Source organism: Equus quagga, chromosome 13, assembly GCF_021613505.1.
Source record: "Equus quagga isolate Etosha38 chromosome 13, UCLA_HA_Equagga_1.0, whole genome shotgun sequence".
Taxonomy (NCBI): Eukaryota; Metazoa; Chordata; class Mammalia; order Perissodactyla; family Equidae; genus Equus; species Equus quagga.
In genome coordinates this window covers 14235535-14257853 of record NC_060279.1, presented here as the reverse complement: position 1 = coordinate 14257853, position 22319 = coordinate 14235535, and the positions used below count along the sequence as shown (strand labels likewise).

Below are 22319 nucleotides of genomic sequence, written 5' to 3'. Positions count from 1 at the left end.
TGGTTTAAAGAAAAGACTTGCTAAAAGCAGCTAGCAATAAGACCATGGCTATCAAACTGGTTTCTTTCAGAGAAAGTGGCTATTCTTTTGTTTCTGAAAATTTCTTAGGACAGTTTTATCATTCAAAAGAGTCTATAATTATACACATATTATTTGTTGTCACTTAATCTTGGGCAGAAAAAAAATCACTAACAAACAAACAGAAGATGAGAGTTTGTTTTTTTAAAATAGCCTCGTTCAGTCCAACAAATACAGTATTTGGAATCAGTACAGAGCAACAAAATCCCCTCAATGACGGTGCACATTTACAGCACTTAGAAATACAGACCTAAGAGTTCCATTCTCACACTGCAAGAGACTGGCTTATTCATAACCAAGTCTTAGACCAATCTGTTTTTGTCAGTTCCCTCATCATATTTAAAATGTAGTTATAAATTCAAGTGATTGACTCATTTTAATTTTTAATAAAAATGCCAGAAATTACAAGCCATATTAAAGCAGTCTTGTTTAGAGGTTATGGTTCCAGTACAATTACAATACCACCATACAGATAATTCCTGCTTGGGAACATGTGGAAACCTTTTAAAAAAATCACCTCCTTTGAGGTGCACTTTTGTCCACTGGAGTTGGATCTGATGTTTGAAAACTGCCTAAACTCATGTGGATCAAAGGCATGGGGAAGAAAATCGGTGACTACGCTGGGTACTCAGAGTACAAATTAAGTTGTGATTATGAAGAAACTCTGTTTACCTTCTTGTGAAACTCAAACTGACTTTAAAATAATTTGAAAAAGATTCCCCAAAATTTTTTAGGATAGTGGCAGGGCTGTTAGAATACCAAGATAGCCTCTCAAGTTGGCTGCTCCAAATAACAACAGTCTTTTGGGTAATTCATAAGTCTCACTTCCTTGAGTGGAAAGCTGAACTCCATGGTCTCTGCTACCCCTTCCAATGCTCGAGTTTTATGACCAGCATCACACCGCATACATACAAATAAAATAATTCCTACACACCACACTGTATTAACAATGGGCATCTAATAACACAGGAACATCACCTAATAGAGTACATTTTCTTGAAAATGATCACATGTTAATTAGTTTCACCTAAAGTATATCACCATGAAAAGTATAATTGAGCAAATGCAGAAACCAGCATCTGGATCTTTTAATAATCACTTTAACAGAGGTGATTAATACTTATGTTACAGACTTACTAGTCTGCAAAATAATTCAAGTCAGTATTAATTAGACAATAAAATAACTGTACCAAAGGATACTTCTAAATAACTTCAAAGAAGTTATTACCTTAAAGTTTAAACAAAAAAGAGTTATTTTCCATATAAGTTCCATGATAAAGTAATTTAAATACATGATTGATTCCGCAAGTCACGTTAAAAAATTACTTTGGGGGCCGGCCCTGTGGTTGAGTGGTTGAGTTTGCGTGCTCTGCTTTGGTGGCCCAGGGTTTCGCCAGTTCGAGTCCTGGGTGTGCACATGGCAGCGCTCATCAAGCTATGCTAAGGTGGCATGCCACATGCCACAACTGGAAGGACCCACAACTAAAAGTACACAACTATGCACTGGGGGGGCTTTGGGAGAAAAAGGAAAAATAAAATCTTTAAAAAAAAAAATTACTTTGGAAGTTATAAGAGGAAATATTTTTCTTTGTCCTGTGCCACTTTCTTTTTTCCCTTCCTACTTCTGTTCCTCTCAATATATATTATGGATGCAAATTAAAGAATTCAAGGTGAAAAGTATAATTTTGCCTCACAGAAATCATGACCTACACTGTATAGCAAAAACAAGGTAAAAACTGAGTAGAACTGAACTTTTTTCAAAAAAATACAAATTAGGATGTATAACAAGATTATCTTTGGAAAACAGTATTTCCTTTCTTCTAGAAATAGCAAACCGTTCCACATTATTTTCTTTTCTTTCCCAGTTGCATGGTCAATTAGCATACATTCCAATTGTGTGCATGAAAAAATTTCTAAGCCAGAGGTATTTAAATGATTTCTTCGTAAGTGTTTTGGCTAATTTAGTAGCCAAGAAAACATAAGTTTAGCGTCTAATTAGATAGAGTCCAAAACAAAAAAGATATAACTTCTGAGGCTTGAGCTGATATGACCCAGCAAAAATCTGTAATTACGGCAGCCTCAAGTCTCCCTTCTCCCACATAGGAAAAAAAACAAAGTCCTGCTTAAGTGTAAAAGATTCCAGTAAATTTCCAACAGCTCGGCTTCAGGTGAGCTAGGAACGGAGTGAGCCATCTGTAAGCCTGGAGTTGTCCAAATAATCAGATAACTTCAGTAACAGCTGGAAACAGATGTTGGCCCCACATCAGGCAGAATATCCAATCTTCAGTGTCAAGGAAGGAAACAAAGTCCAAACTTCTAAAACATGTAACGACAAGTCCAGGAACGTGGCTGGATATAATCCAGAAATGTGGGCTTCAAGGGGAAGAAAAGAATGAAAGAATATTTACTTGTGTGTATGAGGTGTGGGGACAGATCGGGGGTGTTAATGTTATATATTGTACATCTCCAAAATGCCTCCCAGCATGTCAGTAACCTTTAAGCTATAAACAGCTCACTAATTCAAAAGATGTTCATTATTTTTATCTACAGCACAGATTTATTCAATTAGCAGCTTTACATGAAGCTTTTAAAGGCCAGTAAACTCTACAAAATTGAATGGACTTCTGACCAAATTCCAAATAGTGACTACCTCTTTCTGGATCTTGCATTTTATTTTAGCACAGCCCTACTTTTAGTAGCCTGAAATCTAAATGGTGGTAGGTTAAGGATGATAAAATATATACACAAATTACTATAATTCAAGGTTTAAAATCACTGAATTACCTAAATGGGAACAGATGAAGAACTACTAAAGCAGCAGGAAAGGAAAGTGGAAAGAGACAGAGTGAGACTCTGAAAAGATTTCAGGGGAGACGCTGCATCCAAACTGGATTCTGATCAAATAAAATCTGAAAGGTGGAATCTGAGCGTAAAGAGCAGCGTGGCCAGGCATAGAGGCCAGAAAGCAGAGCAGTTTGTTCAGACGCACAAAGGGGATCAACAGGAAGTGAGGTGGGAGCAGGAGGGAGGGCAGGGTAACAAAAACACAGGAGACAGTAGGAGAAGCTTTGGGAGAGAAACTGATTAATTTGAGTGTGGGCATCTTCAGTTATAGATGCCCGTGAGAAATACCCAGGCAGGTATTTCAGGAAGGCAGCTCCTCAATATTTGGGAGTTACCCATATGCAGCTAAAAGCTAAAGCTGTAAGAATGAGATTCTTACATAATTACAAAAAAGAAATGAAAAATAACAAAGAATCAAGGGAAATGGGATCCTAGGCATATGAGCATAGGTGGGTATTTTTACAAAGAGTTTATTACTTTGGGGAGAAATAGGTAAAAAATACATATGTTTAGGTGGGGCTATACACATGTCATTGGGAAAACCCTGGAGAACACCTACATTTTCAAGACACAGGAAGAAAATTAGAAGGAGCTAAAGAAAAAGCAGTAAAAGAGGAGGAAAAAAAGAACTAGAAGAGTACAATGTGAAGAAAACCAAAGAAAAGAAAAATTTCAAGGACAGTGCGTAAGATCAGATACTAAGTTAATGCTTTTACTCCGTTATTTCCCTCCCCTTAACCCTAATTCATCATAATCTCCACTACTCTCCCTCCCCTTTTGCCCGCCAACCCCCACAATCAGGGACAAATAGGTTATTTTCCACGCCAGGCTGGCTAATGACTCACATTTTTCAGAGGACAGTGCTGACGTGCATACCACTCTTGAGAATAAAAGCACAGGATAACTCCATTGCCCGCAAAAAGGGAAGTCCACATCATAACATTCCAAATTGGCCTTTTCCGACTATCATTGACAACGAAGTTGAAAGCCACTAAAGTTAGGAAGATAAAAGAAAATACACAGTTATCGAAATAGTCTATCAGGAGATGAAGGGCCTCTGATACCTGCTGTAATCATTTAACTATCACAATGAGTATCAACTGTGTCTATACATGTTCTATTCTGGCCACTGGTCGTATAAATAAAAATGAGGCTTCTGGGGCCGGCCGGTGGCACAGCGGTTACGTGCACACCTTCCGCTTCTCAGCAGCCTGGGGTTTGCCATTCGGATCCCCGGTGCAGACATGGCACCGCTTGGCCATGCTGTAGTAGGCGTCCCACATAGAAAGTAGAGGAAGATGGGCCAGGTGTTAGCTCAGGGCCACTCTTCCTCAGTCAAAAAGAGGAGGACTGGCAGTAGTTAGCTCAGGGCTAATCTTTCTCAAAAAAAAAAAAAAAAAAAGAAAGAAAAATGAGGCTTCAGTGTTTAAATGTGTTAATCAGCGATTAATTGGAAATCAGAGAGTATTCTGGACAGGCGAAAATATATTCCATGGAATCATTCATATTCTAACTTGTCCCTCTCCATCCACTTTAAAAAATGGTCAGTTTCTTCAGGGAGTGAACACTGAGAGTTTAAGAATAAAGAAGTTGTTTATAGTTTTCATGACCTACCAAATGAATATGTTGTGAACAGTTACAAAGTTGTCAAGAGGTTATTTAGTTCATTTCCTTCCTTCAAGGTGTAACCATCTTGAAACAGAGTTGTGTATAATTACTCAAAATCTGATAAACAAATACTGCCATGAAATGGCATTACTATTTACTATCTAGTTTTCTATGTTGATTTTATACTTTATTCTCTAACTTTCTCTTTTAGCATAATACTCAGTACTCATGGCGTGCCAAGAAATACTTACTTCCAAAGAACATGAAGAGCACGAAGAGCACTGGATAGAAAAAGTTCAAGCAAAGAGCCAAGGCATATTCGTGCACTACAGCAGACACAGCAAAGACAGCTAACATGGCAGCCGCTCTGAACTTCTTCGTGAAAACCTAGCGTAAAGGAAAATATTGAAAAGTAATTTTTAAAAACTAAGTAATTAAGCATGAACTATATACGACTTATAATTATCACACACTAAAGACACCTATTTAATTATTTATATTTGATTTTCCAAGTCTATTCCCTTGGATTAAACCAAATGTATAAAAATAATTACAAAAAACAACTATGCTTAAAAATCTGTCTCTGGGGCCGGCCCGGTGGTGCAGTGGTTAAGTTCGCACGTTCTGCTTCTCAGGTGCCCAGGGTTCGCCGGTTTGGATCCCAGGTGCAGAAATGCACCCCTTGGCACACGACGCTGTGGTAGGCGTCCCACATATAAAAAGTAGAGGAAGATGGGCATGGAGGTTAGCTCAGGGCCAGGCTTCCTCAGCAAAAAAGAGGAAGACTGGTAGTAGTTAGCTCAGGGCTAATCTTCCTCAAAAAAAAAAAAATCTGTATTTTACTAAAATGAGGCATTTTCAAAAACATTAGTTGAAAGATCTGGGAATATTTTCAAAAACATTAATAGTAACATTTGTTAAGTCACTATGACTGAAAAAACATTGTTTTCAGGGGCTGGCCTGGTGGCACAGCAGTAAAGTTTGCACGTTCCACTTCGGCAGCCCAGGGTTTGCCGGTTCGGACAGCAGGTGCGGACGTGGCACCGCTTAGCAAGCCATGCTGTGGCAGGCGTCCCACATATAAAGTAGAGGAAGATGGGCATAGATGTTAGCTCAGGGCCAGTCTTCCTCAACAAAAAGAGGAGGATTGGCAGCAGACGTTAGCTCAGGGATAATCTCCCTCACAAAAAAACCAAAACAAACCCTATTGTTTTCATATATAAACACACACATCAAATCTCAACCTTTGGAATAAGATGGTATGGTAGATAGGACAGACATCTTCATTTTTACAGGTCACAAAACTAAGTTTTAGAAAGAAGGGCTTTGCCTCATCCATAAGTGAAACTACACTTATAAATGAAGAACCCTCAATACAGTGCTATCTGCACCACAACATGCTATCAGTTAGCCAAATACTGCCCTTACTTAACAATGAAAACGTGCAATCCAGAAAGACCAGCATTTATCAACCACGTAATTCAAGATTACATTTCATCAGTCTAAATACATTCTGCTCTAAAGAATGTCTCACAGACAGATATCACGAATTGGAGAGACAGAAATCCAAACACAAGTGTTTCTCCACTTTTAACAAAGAAACAAAAACAAAAAACAAATGAAAAAAACTAAAGGGTGATTATTTGTTAGCAATGAGATTCATAAGAAATCACCCATTATTGGTGGATCATTTCAACTCTTCCAAAAACCTCCAGGCATTCTTACTTTGTAATCATGCAAAATAAAATCCAGAGCAAAAGGATGGCATTAGACCTAGTAACTGTACATACTGGTCTCTAAGGAGTACTATTCAAAGCAGAAGGTTTCTTAGACATAAATGTCTCACAAGAGAATTGAAGACAACCAAGTATAACTTCTTCCAGCTGCACAACGCTAATACTTTCTAGAAAAGAATCTCCATTTCTTGAACAACATCAACTAAATCCCACTGCTTACCCAGAGAAAGTCCTTGTAAGCATAGTAATATAGCCAGTCATGGACTACCACATTCCAGGTCCTGTAATAGTTGGAGTAAGATGTAGAGTTCCACCAATCCTGAGGAAAAAGGTAAAAGTATAAAACCACACATACACACAAAAGTCAAAGCAACCCCCCAAATATTCCCAAAGAACATACACATATAACATAATACCTAGAGCGTTATGATAAATTGTTAGTCCATACAGAGATGTCAGAAAAATCTTAAAACTATTTTGGTTATTGTGTTCAACGACATTAATTCTAGTTCTACATATGATTACATCCCTAGGTGCATTTTGTCTCATTATCCAACAAGTCATGATAGAAGATATAGAACATACAGAATCATTAAATTCAATATTCATCTAAATAGCAATTGGTAAATCTGCCTTATCTTTCTAAAACACAATGAGAGAATTGTAAGGTCACACAGACTTAGATAGCATGCTAACCCTAAAGAGCTGTCAGCTGGTATTATAAATGGCAACATTTAAGTTGTGCAAGGAGTAGGATGGTGGCTACCTGCAAGTCCTGACACTCCTTCATATCTCTCTTGCTCCCTACTTTGAGATCAGACCAATGGAATCAGACATGTAAAACCTGCAACCCACATTAACTACTTCTTTAAGAAATGAGTGAAAGGCTTGGAGTGTTACCAAGACAACAAACAAATCGATAGAGGACTTTAGGTGGAATTATAGAATACTATGATCCATTCTAGCTCTAGTCTAGAACTTAATTCCAACTTTGGAAGTGTAATAATACTATTGTAAGCAGAATTAATGCCTTTCGAAATAAAGGAGGGAAAATTTATTTCCTTCACAAACTGTTCAACAATCTTAAATGGAGTAATTTGCTGAGAGGAGAACTCAGATCACAGCACCAGACAGCCAATTTCAAATGAATGAACCATCAGCAAAATCTCATAATGTCCTCTGGACACATACTTTCCTACTGTAGTCCCCAATACAGGATACAAGAGAAACCATATTCTGTATTAAGAGAGCAAATATTAAGGGTAGAAGAAAAGATAAAGCTATGTTAATTATATCAATGTCAGAATTTTGGACTTGATGTTGATAAAACTTGCAGAAAAAAAATTATTTCACAATGTTTATGTTAAACAGCTAGTAACTAACGTGGTTCAAATACTTAACAATGAGGACATAACTATGAAAAGAAACATGAGTCCAAGTATACATTACCTTATAAAACATCCTGTCGCCAAAGCGTAACATCTCAGCAAAGGCATTAAGCCAGCAGTGCAAAAAGGCAAAAAAAATAAGCAACAGTATCAGCACACCTAAAGATAAGATTAACAATATTAAGAGTCTTTCCAAATAGCTCACATACCAAGAAGTTAATTCTAGTCATTATTTCCTTAGCTGGAATTACTTTGTAAAATAAAAGTTATTATTCCAGCTTACCCAGAGATGATACAATATCCTTTTGAAAGTTATTTATTTTAATTTGGTAAAGCATTAACTTCCTTCCAAATGGGTTTTACAGATGACAAAGGACCCAGTCTGTTTATAATAAAAATGCCTATAAGTATGGCTCAACTTGGTACCCATGGCCTTTTAAAATGTGGCCCTTACACATTCCTCTAAACCAGTTGTTTAAAACTGGGGAAGGTTTTGCCCCCCAGGGGACATTTGGCAATTCTGGAGACATTTTTGTTTGTCACAACTTAAAGGGTAGGGGTTGGGCTACTGGTATCTAGTTCTGAGAGGCCAGGATGTTGCTAAATATCCTACGACGCACAAGACAGCCCCTCAAAACAAAGAATTATCCAGCCCAAATTGTCAATAGTGAAAAGGTTAACTTATCTCTGACTCTATTCCCAGTGTCATAAACCTCATCCATGACTGGACTTCTGATGTTGTAAATACTCCATGCTTTTGTATCCATCGCACTACCTGGAAGCACCTTTCCACCACTTCTTTGCCAGGCAAACACCTATCTATTTTTCAATATTCAACGTTAAATGTCATCTCCAATATGAAACAAAATTCATCAGCACTTTGTTTATCCTACCTATGCAGTATATATTACACTATACTGTAAAATAGCCATTTACATCCCCAAGCCTTTCATTCACTTGTTTATTCAAAAAATATTTACAGAGCATCTATTATGTATTAGACAATATAGGAGAGACTAACACTGGCTGACTGAGTATAAGACACAATCACTCATCTCCAGGAATTTGTAGCCAAATGAGGAAACCACATATCCTTTAGAGGGACAGAAAAAACAGTTTATTGGAGTAAATCTTGGGGGATATCAGGAAGAGTTACTAGCAGAAGCCTGGGAGAGAGGTTAAAGAAGAGAGAAGGTGATAACAGAAAACAATATCAACTTTTAATGGGTAGAGCAAAGAGAAAGAGTACAAAAGGGAAACTATAAACATAGTGAAACTGCAAGCTTCCACAGAGTAAAGAGTAGATACGTCTTGTCTTGTTCCCTGCAACATCCTCAGTACCTGGCATAGAACAGGTACTCATATATCTCTAGAAAAAATAAGTGGAATGGAGCATAACGGCAGAGTGAGCTCTCCCAGTAAACTCTCCCTGCAAAGATACAACAAAAAGGACATTCATACCCCAACAGAGGACATCCACACAACACAAAAGACATCTGAGAGACCCATGCAGCCACACAGTAGAAGGTAGGGGTGCTGGAGCCCCACCCCTACCCCAGGAAGTTGACTGAGATAAGAGAATGCTTCTCTTCCTGATGGAAGGACAGTGACTCGGGGACTATGCACAGACTCAGGGAGGAAGGTGAGTAGGGAGCAGTGGCCCTCTGAGGGAACACCATAGATCCCTGAAGTCCCTCACAGCCCAGGGAAAAGCCCCTCACAGAGGGGACTAGCTATTATGGGGGTGTCAGCATCAAGCCAACACACCAGGAGATCAGATAGTGAGGGCACAGCAAGAAGCCCCGGAGATCACACAGGAGAAGAAAGAGCCCCTCCCCCACCACTGTGGCCCCAGTGGCATAGCCCAGCACCTTGGAGCTGTCCCCTTGGTTTCCAGCAGGCTCAAAAACTGCAGCTCTTGGTGCCCACCTATGGTGAAAGGTGGAAGTGGCAATCAAATACTAACACAATGTGGAGGCACAAATCTACGCCATCTAGCAGCATGAAAAAATATATTAAATCTCCAGACCAGAAGGAAAATGCCAACTACCAAGAAATCAATCCTGAAGACACAGAAATCTATAACCTAAATGACACAGGATTCAAAATAGCTATCACTTAAAACCTCAACGACTTAAAAGAGAATGCAGATAGACAATTCAACAAGTTCAGAAGCTACTTCACAAAAGAGACTGAAACTATAAAGAAGAGTCAAAGAGAAACACTGAAGATGAAAAACACAATAGACAGGATAAAGCAGAATACAGATTCCCTGAACAGTAGATGTTATATCATCGAGGAATGAATCAGCATGATCAAGGACAGAAATATAGAAATGTTTCAGGTGGAGGAGTTGAAAGAACTAAGACTAAAAAGAAATGAAGAAAGTCTCGGAGAATTATCTGACTCAATAAGGAAATGCATCATAAGGATTACAGTAGGTATTTGGGAAGGAGAAGAGAAGGAGGATGGAACAGAAAGCTTATTCAAAGAAATAATAGCAGAGAACTTCTTAAACCTGGGGAAGGGGATGGAAATCTATGTGAAATAGACCACCAGATCTCCTAACTTTGTCAATGCAAAAAGACCTACTGCAAGACATATACTAGTGAAACTGTCAAAAATAAATGACAAAGGAAAAATAATAAGGGCAGCAAGGCAGAAGAAAATAACTTACAAAGGAGCCCCTATAAGGCTTTCAGCGGATTTCTCTGCAGAAACCTTATAGGCTAGGAGAGAGTGGAAAGCTATACCCAAATCTTTGAAAGACAGAAACTTTCAGCCAAGAATACTCTATCCAGGGAAAATATCCTTCAGTTATGATGGTGAAATAAAAATGTTTCCAGATAAACAAAAGCTAACGGAGTTCACGGCCACAAGATCACCCCTGCAAGAAATCCTCAAGAAGGCCCAAATACCTAAAAAAAAAGAAGAAAGCGGTTACAAAACCCTGAATAAGGAGGTAAGTAGGTAGACAAAATCAGAAAATTGGACCTACCCAGAATAACAGGTTAGCACATATTCATGTAGAACATTAGAGATAAAGCGAAGGAAAACACCAAAAACAAACAATCTTGTCATTTTAACCACCAACTCACAACACAAAATGGAATAAGATGTGACAAAAATAACTTAGGACGAGAAAAAGGAAAGGGACTGAATCAGCTTAATCTAAGGAAATTAGAGGTCATGAGAAAACAGACTATTTCATCTACAAGATTTTGCATACAAACTTCATGGTAACCACTAAACAAAAAGTAGATCAGAATCACAAATACTAAACAAGGAGAAAACTAAGAAATCTAGCATAAGCAAACTACTTAACCAAGTTGGTAGTCTGAAATACATGGGACAAGAAACAAAGAAAATACAGGACAACTGGAAAACGAGTGATAAAATGGCAGCATTAAGTCTTCATATATCAATAATCACTCTAAATGTAAACATACTGAACCCTCCAATAAAAAGACACAGAGTGGCAAGATGGATTAAAGAACAAGACCCAACAATATGCTGCCTCCAGGAAATACATCTCAGCTCCAACAACAAACACAGGCTCAGAGTCAAGGGACGGGAGATAAGCTAATGGCAAACAAAAGAAAGCAGGTGTTGCAATACTTAGACAGAGTAGACTTCAAGATAAGACAGGTAAAGACAGACAAAGATGGGCAGTATATAATGATCAAAGGGACACTCTACCAACAAGACATAACACTTATAAATATCTACGCACTCAACAGAGGAGCACCAAAGTACATACACCAACTATTAACAAACCTAAAAGGAGATATTAACAACAAACAATAATAGTAGGGGACCTCAACACTCATCATCCAGACAAAAAGTCAACAAGGAAACAGTGGAATTAAATGAAAAGCTACACCAGATGGACTTAATAGATATATATAGAACACTCCATCCAAAAACAGCAGAATACACATTGTTCTCAAGCACACACGAAACATTTTCAATGACTGACCATATGTTGGGAAACAAGGCAAGCCTCAATCAATTTAAGAAGATTGAAATAATAACAAGCATCTTTTGAAACACAATGCTATGAAACTAGAAATTAACTACAAGAAAAAAGCTGAGAAAAGGAAAGATGTGGAGACTAAACAACATGCTACTGAACAACCAATGGACCACTGAAGAAATTAAAGGAGAAATCAAAAAATACCTGGACACAAATGAAAATGAAAACATCCATATCAACTCATATGGGATGCAGAAAAAGCAGTCCTAAGAGGGAAATTCAGAGCAATATAGGCCCATCTTAACAAACAAGAAAAATCTCAAATAAGCAATCTTAAACTATACCTAACAGAATTACAAAAAGAACAAACAAAGCCCAAAGTCAGCAGAAAGAGGGAAATAATAAAAATCAAGGAAGAAATAAATGCAACGGAAACAAAAAGGAGAGTAGAAATTATCAAAGAAACCACGAGTTCATTCTTTGACAAGATAAACAAAACTGAGAAACTCCTAGCCAGACTTGCAAAGAAAAAAAGGGAGAAAGCTTGGATAAAATTAGAAATAAACGAGGACAAATTACAACAGATACCACAGAAATACAAATTATTATAAGAGAATACTATGAAAAACTATATGCCAACAAACTGGACAATCTAGATAAAATAGATAAATTCTTAGACTCTTACAACCTCCCAAGCTGAATCAAGAAGAAATAGATAATCTGAATAGAACAATCACAAGTAAAAAGATTGAAACAGTAATCAAAAACATCCCAAAAAACAAAAGTCCAGAACCAGACGGCTTACCTGGTGAATTCTACCAAACATTCAAAGAAGATTTAATACCTATCCTTCTCAAACTATTTCAAAAAAATCAGGGAAGACAGAACACTTCCTAACACATTCTAAAAAGCCAACATCACCCTGATACCAAAGCCTGACAAGGACAACACAAAAAGGAGAACTACAGGCCAATATCGCTGATAGACATAGATGCAAAAATCCTCAACAAAATATTGGCAACCCGAATACAGCAATATATGAAAAAGACCATATACCACGATCAAGTGGGATTTACACCAGGGACACAGAGATGGTTTAACATTTACAAATCAATCCATGTAATACACCATATTAACAGAATGAGGACTAAAAACCACCATCTCAATAGACACAGAGAAAGCATTTGACAAGATCCAACAGCCATTTATGAAAAAAAAACTCTTAACAAAATGGGGATAAAAGGAAATTACCTCAACATAATAAAGGTCATATATGACAAACCCACAGCCAACATCATACTCAATAGGGAAAAACTGAAAGCCATCCCTCTGAGAACAGGAATAAGACAAGAGCGCCCACTCTCGCCACTCTTATTCAAAATAGTACTGGAGGTTTTGGCCAGTGCAATTAAGCTAGAGAAAGGAATAAAAAGAATCCAAATAGGAAATGAAGAAGTGAAACTCTCACTGTTTGCAGACGACATGATCTTATATATAGAAAACCCAAAAGAATCCACTGGAAAACTATTAGAAATAATGAACAACTACAGTAAAGTTGCAGGGTACAAACTCAACTTATAAAAATCAGTTACATTTTGATACTTTAATAACGAACTAACAGAAAGAGAACTCAACAATATAATACCATCTACAATTACAACAAAAAGAACAAAACATCTAGGAATAAATTTATTTTATTTATCTTTTTTTTGAGGAAGATTAGCCCTGAGCTAACTACTGCCAGTCCTCCTCTTTTTTGCCGAAGAAGCCTGGCCCTGAGCTAACATCTGTGCCCATCTTCCTCTACTTTATATGTGGAACGCCTACCACAGCATGGCATGCCAAGCGATGCCATGTCTGCACCCAGGATGCAAACCGGCAAACCCCGGGCCGCCAAGAAGCGGAACATGCGAACTTAACCACTGCACCACCAGGCTGGCCCCATCTAGGAATAAATTTAACCAAGGAGGTGAAAGACCTATACAATGAAAAGTATAAAACATTATTAAAAGAAATCAATGATGACATAGAGAAATGGAAAGATATTCCATGCACATGGATTGGAAGAATAAACATAGTTAAAATGTCCATGCTACCCAAAGCAATCTACAGATTCAGTGCAATCCCAATCAGAATCCCAATGACTTTCTTCACAGAAATAGAACAAAGAATCCTAAAATTCATATGGGGCAACCAAAGACTCCAAATAGCTAAAGCAATCCTGAGAAAAAAAGAATAATGCTGAAGGCATCACAATCCCTGACTTCAAAATGTACTACAAAGCCATAATAATCAAAACAGCATGGTACTAGTACAAAACCAGGCAACACAGATCAATGGAAAAGAACTGAAAGCCCAGAAATAAAACCACACATCTATGGACAACTAATCTTCAGCAAAGAGGCTAAGAACATACAATGGAGAAAAGACAGTCTCTTCAGTAAATGGTGTTGGGAAAATCAGGCAGCCACACACAAAAGAATGAAAGTAGACCACTACTTTATGCCACAGACAAAAGTTAACTCAAAATGGATCGAAGTCTTGACAGTAAGATCTGAAACCATAAAACTTCCGGAAGAAAATATAGGTACTACACTCTGACATCGATCTTAAAAGGGTCTTATTGGATACCCTGTCTTCTGGGATAAGGGAAATAAAAGAAAAAATAAACAAGTGGGAAATCTTCAGACTAAGGAGCTTTTGTTAGGCAAAGAAAACCAGAATCAAAACAAAAAGACAACCCACAAACTGTGAGAAAATATTTGCAAATCATATATCTGACAAGGTATATATAAAGGTATATATAAAAATCATATATATATTTCATTATATATAAAGAACTCACACAACTGAACAACAAAAAAACAAACCACCTAATCAAAAATTGGCAGAGAATATGAAGAGACCTTTCTCCAAAGAAGATATACAGATGGCCAATAGGCACATGAAAAGTTGCCCGACTTCACTAATCATCAGGGAAACGCAAATCAAAACTACATTAAGATACTACCTTACACCCGTTGAAATGGCTATAATCATTAAAACAAAAAATAGCAAATTTTGGAGAGGATGTGGAGAAGAGGGAAGCCTCATTCACTGCTGGTGGGAATGCAAACTGGTACAGCCACTTTGGAAAACAGTGTGGAGATTTCTCAAAAAACTCAAAATAGAAACACTATATGACCAACGTATCCCATTACTGGGTATCTATCCAAAGAACTTGAAATCAACAATTTAAAGTGGCTTATGCACCCCTATGTTCACTCCGGCATTATTTACAATAGCCAAGACATGCAAGCAACCCAAGTGCCCGTCGACTGATGACTGGATAAAGAAGATGTGGTCTATATATACAATGGAATACTACTCAACCATAATAAAAGACAAAATCTTCCTATTTGCAACAACATAGATGGACCTGGAGGGTATTATGTTAAGCAAAATAAGCCAGATGGAGAAAGACAAACACCAGATGATTTCAGTCATATGTGGAAGATAAAAAAAAACACATGGACAAAGAGAACAGTTAAGTAGTTACGAGGGGAAGGGGGTGGGGTGAGGGCACAGGGGGTGAAAGGGAACACCTATATGGTGACAGACAAGCAATAACATACAAATGAAGTTTCACAATGTTGTAAACTATTATGAACTCAATAAAAAAATTAATAAATGAAATTTTTTTTAAATGGAGCAGCAGGAGGAAGGAGCCCACTCTCTTCAGGCCTGTAGACGTTGTTTGAACATGTGTCTGGAGCTACTGCAGCCATTTTGCCACCATGAGGTGAACAAGGATGAATGAACAGAAAGATGGAGAAAACCTGGGTCTTTGATGCCATCACTGAGCATAAATTACTCACCCTAGTTCTGGACTTCTATTTATAAGAGAAATAAAGTTTCCTTACTGTTTAGGCCAAAAAAAAAACCCGTAAGTGGAATGAATGAAGTTAGGATATTGAGGTATGGCTGGAAAAACCAGAGAATAAGAAAGAGCAGCAAGAGAGATGTCAAATGTGGTCAGCAACATCCAATGCTTCATGGAGATCAAACAAAATGAGGGCTAAACCATCTACTGGATTTAGAATCAGGAGATTCTAGTGATTAAAAAAAGGCCATTTCAGGGGCTGGCCCAATGGCCAAGTGGTTAAGCTCATGTGCTCCACTTTGGCAGCCCACGGTTTTCAGATCCTGGGCGCGGACATGGCACCACTCGTCAGGCCATATTGAAGTGGCATCCCACATGCCATAACTAGAAGGACCCACAACTAAAAAAATATACAACTATGCACTGGGGGGATTTGGGGAGAAAAAGCAGGAAAAAAAGGAGAAAAAAAGATTGGCAACAGTTGTTAGCTCAGGTGCCAATCTTGGGGGGTTGGGGGGGGAGCCATTTCAGTGGCCTGGCTGGATTAGGAGCAAGATTGCAGTGAAATGAATAGTAAACAGGAAGATAAAGCATAAACATGAACTATCTACAGTCAGAGGAAGCAAAACTTGAGTGACAGAGGACAAATGAAAAGACTGATCTGAGACCACAGTTTACCTCATTTATTACATTGATGGAAAGAGGTCAAGATGGGTATAGACATGTAGGTGAGTTTATAGTGACAAGCAGGAAAATGAAAGGGGCTCATATGCAATTGCTTTCCATTTTCCTTGCAACTTTATGAATGGCCAAATTAACCAGTATTCACGTTACCTGGCAAGATGGAATTAAATACACATAGGACCAGAACACGGGCGCTGAAGGGCTCCTGTTTGATATTCCGAAACAAGGGGACGCAGAGCCTTTCAAAGATGTAGTACACATAAAAAAGGCAACCCAAAACCTGGAACATAACAAAGATATAATTACAATAATGATGGCTTGATAAGGAAAGACAGAAGGTGATTTTTTTCCTTCAAAATAAAATACATATGACCCTTAAACTATTGTTTATATATAGATTCCATTTAACACTAGTCTGTAAGACTGCCAAACTGTGGTCCTTCAGAGATATTACTCAAGCCTAATTTCTACCACATCTTTTTCCAACACTTGATCAAAGGGCATTTTCAGAAGATCAGACTCTTAGAACCTGCTTTTCTGGCTGCATGAAACCTATAAGAAAAGAATTTACTTCATAAATGGGTATTTGATTGAGATAAGAATTTATGATTCTGATAGGGGTTGGGGAAGGAGTGGGGGGGGGGGGTGTCAGACCACACCCACACAATACAATATCCAAAACTAAAAAACCAGGAGGGGAGGGGGAAATTAATGTAGACGCTTAAGCAACCAAATGGAATTACTTTAATTCAAATAAATACTTTCATTGAGGAAAATCACTTTAGATGTTGACAAAGCAAACACCATTTACTGCACTGGAAATAGTTTAAAAGACTTCAGAAAGAGTTCTAGAGATCCCAGTAGACATGAATTTACCATCACTTTAAACAGATTATATTATTATTTCCCACCACTCTACAAACCTAAGGCAGATAAGAAAAAATTTACCTGTGCAAACTGCATAGCAACATAACTCCATCTTACAGTGGGAGTCCTAAAAAGAAACAAAATAAGCTTTGTAAATAAAGTAAATAATTTAACTTTAATAAAGATCCTCACAATCTTTTCCCAGACAGAACATCATTTTTGACAGATGAAATCCTTATATAATTCTGTCAAGAACTAGTGTAATCAAATTGGATTGCTAGAATCACCATTTGGGGCTTCCCATGCCAGCAAGAAAATTAAAACTCATTCTATATTCTCTGTAGCCCTCCATGAACTGGCCCTTGCCTACCTATCTCACCTCACTCACACCACACTTCTGGTGCTCACCACATGTCCACTTCATGGTGCCAGTACCTGGGATAGTTGTCGCGGTAGATGAGGGTAGGAGCAAATAAGAAGTACAAATACTGGTTGACTGTGGGTACTGGAACAGTTCCTGGAAAAGGAAAACTAGGCTTATATCAGAGGCACTTCAATTTCTCTCAGCAAAACTAAAAGGCAAAAATAAGGAAGCACAGAATAAGGAAGCATAAAACCACCTCTCTTAACTCCTCCTGTTTCTTCCCAACATGAGGGCTTCTCATTCTTATATTAATTGAATATTACCAATCCCTCTAAAGTAAGTTATTGCTGTGACTCAGAGATAACCTCTAAAGTTTGAAGCAGCAACTCAAAAAGGTTAAGCATACATGGGTGTGATGAGTCTATAGATTCTAAAAAATAATGCAACGTTACAAGAGTCTAATGATCAATGTTTTGGGTAAATTGTAGGTACAAAGGCAAAACAGCAACAATCAGTAAATAGTGAGATAGTCTTCCAAACCAGTATGGATCCTATATATTTAAAATCAAACAGAACATCTACAGAATGTAATATGCCATCCCAGTACACACCAAAGGCTGAAATACCCTAAGAATAATCCTTTGACCTAATGGAATTACATACTTGATTTCTTCTTAGCTGAATTTAGTACCCGAGGCACATTCTCTCTGACAAATGAATGGGCCTTCATTATCAAGCGAATCTACAAAAGGAGAGGGAAAAAAAGATTAATTTTGTATTATTGTCATCTCCTATAAGCAACCCCAGAACAACACTAGATTACAGTCACATAAAGAACTTCTTAATTTTGCATACGCCAACTCAAGGTCACTTTTATAAAGTAAAGCAAATGAAAAACAAACTCTAAGGGACAAGTCATTACTCAAATCATTTTGCATGTAATAGCATTATCTATTACAGGTATATTACAAATTAAGAAATTAAAAGCTGGTTCAAAGAAAGTTGGGAACGTTCCTTTCCATTAGTCAAATAAAGCATTACAGACAGCCAATTATCAGTCAGAAAATTCTGAAGGGTGTATAAACAAAATAAATCCTTTATTTAAATGAATCTGACATTTCAAAAGCAGAGTTTTTAATTACAAAAATATTTTATAATTTAGATGACTTCTACAAAAAGTGTTCAAGAATAAAATTTGAATTAATCCAGAACATTTCAATATAATTTATTTCAATTATCAAGAATCAAATAACACTGAAGCTAGAACAAATTTTAAGAGATGAGATGATCTAGTTTAACACTTTAATTTTACAGATAATAGCACAAAGAACCAGATATGAAAATTTATCCAACTAATGCAACTAAAAATAACAGAATATTAGTATTACTATTATTTTAGTTAATAATAGCACTGCATTGGGCAACACTCAAAACCTTACCTGTTCAAATATAACGATGCACCGGGAAGCTGGTGGCAGTGTATATGCTAATACGACATATGTTGGTCCCAAACCCAGAATCCCCATCTGGAAGACCATGAAAAGTAAGCAATGGAAGAGAGAATGGATCACTGGATGAGAACTCTTGCTATAGCCTCTGGCCCAACGTTGAAAGAGGAAATAGGGAATTGAAAGTGTGCACAAGAACATGGTCCACCACGTCCACATAACAATAGAAAGTTTGCCAAAAGCATAAGATATGAGACTGAACTCAAGCACCAGCCTAGGAAGAAAAAGCACAGAGAGAACACATAAGTAAATTTTTTTATAGGCATTGATTCACAGAATTCAACTCAGACCCAAAACTCTCAAACTTAGGAAATACAACAACATTAATACATTGAAGTAATGGATGTAACAGTTGTCCTAGATAGAGAACCACTTCTAAGTCTCGGCTTTACAACGTATCTCAACAATAAATTTTCTAAAAGTGCTAAGATAATATGGCCTTTGAACATAAGATACCTAAGATAGGGGCCGGCCGGGTGGCACAGCGGTTAAGCGCTCACATTCTGCTTCGGCAGCCTGGGGTTCACCAGTTTGGATCGCAGGTGCGGACATGGCACCACTCATCAAGCCAGGCTGTGGCAGGCATCCCACATACAAAGTAGAGGAAGATGGGCACAGATGTTAGCTCAGGGCTAGTCTTCCTCAGCAAAAAGACGAGGATTGGCAGATGTTAGTTCAGGGCTGATCTTCCTCATAAAGAAAAGATACCTAAGATAACCTAGAATAATAAGACTTTGAACTTCTCAAAGATTAGATTCTCGTATTAATAAATTTTAAACTCTACAATATTCTATGGCAAAGTTAATACTTAAAGTATTTAATCAGCAATTGCTGTTATGTACAAAGGACGATTTTTCAGAGGGAAACGGGGAAATTCCAAAATTTATTAATATACTATTATACCATTATCTTAAAATTTAATTTTCTAATAAAGCACATAAATCAATGTCTGATTACCACACTGAGATTTTTAAAGTTACAATTTGATTTTTATATTAAAAAGAAATATATTGTATTTTAAAGGTTAAATTCCAATAAGCTATTTTAACAACCTGAAATGCATACCATAGTAGAAAAACTGGCAAATCATATACACAAAATTCTCCAATTTAGGAAAATGACCTAGTAACTACCAATTACAGTCTATTAAAATAGACCATTTTAAAAAACAAAAGTAATGAAACTTTTTTTTTTCTGCTTGAAGAAAAAATTTGCCCTGAGCTAACACCTGTGCCAATCTTCATCTTTTTTTGTATGTGGGATGCCACCACAGCATGGCCACCAACGAGCGGTGTAGTGTGAGCCTGAGAACTGAACCCAGGCTGCCAAAGTAAAGCACACCAAACTTAACCACTAGGCCACAGAGCCAGCCCTCTAATATTCTCATTAGTTGTATTTTTTAGGAGAGAGGAATCTCATCCTCAAATCAGCTGCTTTGGGGTTTTCTGAAGCAAATTTAACCAAATCACCCTTTACCAAAATTTAAATATAGTGAAAACTCCCAATACCCCATGCATCAACTGTCCAAACACCTTTTTCTTTCTTGTCTTACCTTCCTTCATCAATGTAATCTACGACAACTGTGCTGAGGATAAAGAGAATGAGGAGAGCAATAAACATGTGATATATTGTTCTGATGTGGTCCACCTCAAACAGCTCACTGTAAATGTAGTCCAAACAAATAAAATTAATAATCTATATTTAATCTTAAAACACCATAAAGACTTTACTTTAAAGCTGCTCAGAAGATGCTTAATCCAACCTCCAAAAACATCTCAAACAGTAATCAGAGAATATTAAACCTGAGGTAGAAAGAGTAAATGAAATGACCAATGTAAAAACTTAAGGAAGAGCTTAGAACAAGGCTCTTTCCAATAAAATGATACTGCCCCCTAGAACACAGCATGGATATCAAACACTTAAAACAAATGGTGTGCATTCTTGAAAACCTGCCAGGAACAGTAGCTTTCAAAGGTAGACAAAAGGCCATTCACTGAAAACAGGGAACACAGAAACTATTTCAAATGCTAAAAAGTTTTGAAAAAATCCTTCTTACATTCCACTCTCTACACTTAACTAATATACAGGAAATATATCTATTTCCAAGAAGTATTCACATATGCATTTCTATATTGTTGATGATAACCAACTACCACCTGTGTGTCTATAAACTTCACCATTTACAAATGCTTTTACTTTCTATCCTCATAGATGTTTTTATTTGACTAAGACTGAGCTACTTTTCTTTTAAAGTGTAACAACGACTTTCTAGATGACTTTTTCTAAATAAGTTTTTATATTTGACTAAAGATTTTTAGCTTTGTTTTTAGAAAAATATATGCTAATCTTCTAAATAACTTTCTGAAGAATCTAAAATACTATTAAATCTCTAGATTAAGGATCTTCAAATTCTACTAAAAGCCCACCTAAGCCATAGAATGTGTTTCATTTTCTTGGTTAAAAACATTTTCTAATTAAATGGTATTTTAATTTTGTTTATTTTTCATATAGTACAATTCTATCATTAAAATCTTAATTATAGTGTTCCAAGTAATTGTTTTATATTACCTTTTATGTGAAAAGCCCACATATCCCCCCAAATACAGATTTTAAAATATAAATCTCTTCAAACAATAATGTCACAAAATACTGAAATGGTATTCTACGTTACATATTCAAAAAACTTTGGCCTTCTCATCAAAGTTAAGTAAAACAGGTGAATTGGCTCACAGAAAGTGAGCTCTAGCAAGCATAAGATGCATTTTTAAAGATAAGAATATTAAGACACTTAGATAATTTTTTACAAAGCTATTTCAGATGACCTACACTAACACAGGTTAAATTACAGCAATATTCTAATAAATGAATGAATGAGTAAATAAATAATCTACTCACAAAGCATGGCAAAGCAAATATTCATTACCCACCCAAAGTGTACCTTTAATTTTCAGTTCACAAATGAGGTCACCAAAATTAATTTTCATTGCCTACTAATTTTTTCATGAAATCCATACAATCAGCAGTCTAAAATAAGTAAATCTGAGAAAACTATGAAGTCTCTAAACTGCTAGCCAAAGAAGAGACGACAAAAATTTACACAGGCATATCTCATTTTATTGTGCTTTGCTTTATTGTGCTTAACATATATTGCGGGGTTTTTTTACAAATTGAAGGTTTGTGGCAACCTTGTGGCAAGCAAATTTTTCACTGACACTTTTCTAACATTTGCTCACTTCATGTCTCTGTGTCACATTTTGGTAATTCTCACAATAGTGCAAACTTTTTCATCATTATTATATTTGTTATGGTAATCTGAGATCAGTGATCTTTGATGTTACTATTGTAATCGTTTTGGGATGCCACGAACCATGCCCATAGAAGATTACAAACGTAATCGACCGATC

At 36.9% G+C, this 22319-nt stretch overlaps 1 protein-coding gene across 1 annotated transcript in view; it reads right to left on the bottom strand.

Moving 5' to 3' along the window:
- Positions 1–1593: 1593 nt before the first annotated feature.
- Positions 1594–22319, bottom strand: part of SOAT1 (sterol O-acyltransferase 1) — an 80095-nt gene continuing 59369 nt past the window's right edge. The window contains exons 6-16 of the mRNA XM_046682951.1: positions 20468–20575; positions 18847–19129; positions 18071–18149; positions 17479–17560; positions 17125–17170; positions 16327–16456; positions 7716–7813; positions 6487–6585; positions 4782–4917; positions 3768–3913; positions 1594–2451 (exon numbers count right to left, since the gene is read on the bottom strand). Of these exons, the coding sequence (XP_046538907.1) occupies positions 2395–2451; positions 3768–3913; positions 4782–4917; positions 6487–6585; positions 7716–7813; positions 16327–16456; positions 17125–17170; positions 17479–17560; positions 18071–18149; positions 18847–19129; positions 20468–20575 (1264 nt within the window). The 3' untranslated portion in view covers positions 1594–2394. The remainder of the gene's footprint in view (positions 2452–3767; positions 3914–4781; positions 4918–6486; positions 6586–7715; positions 7814–16326; positions 16457–17124; positions 17171–17478; positions 17561–18070; positions 18150–18846; positions 19130–20467; positions 20576–22319) is intronic.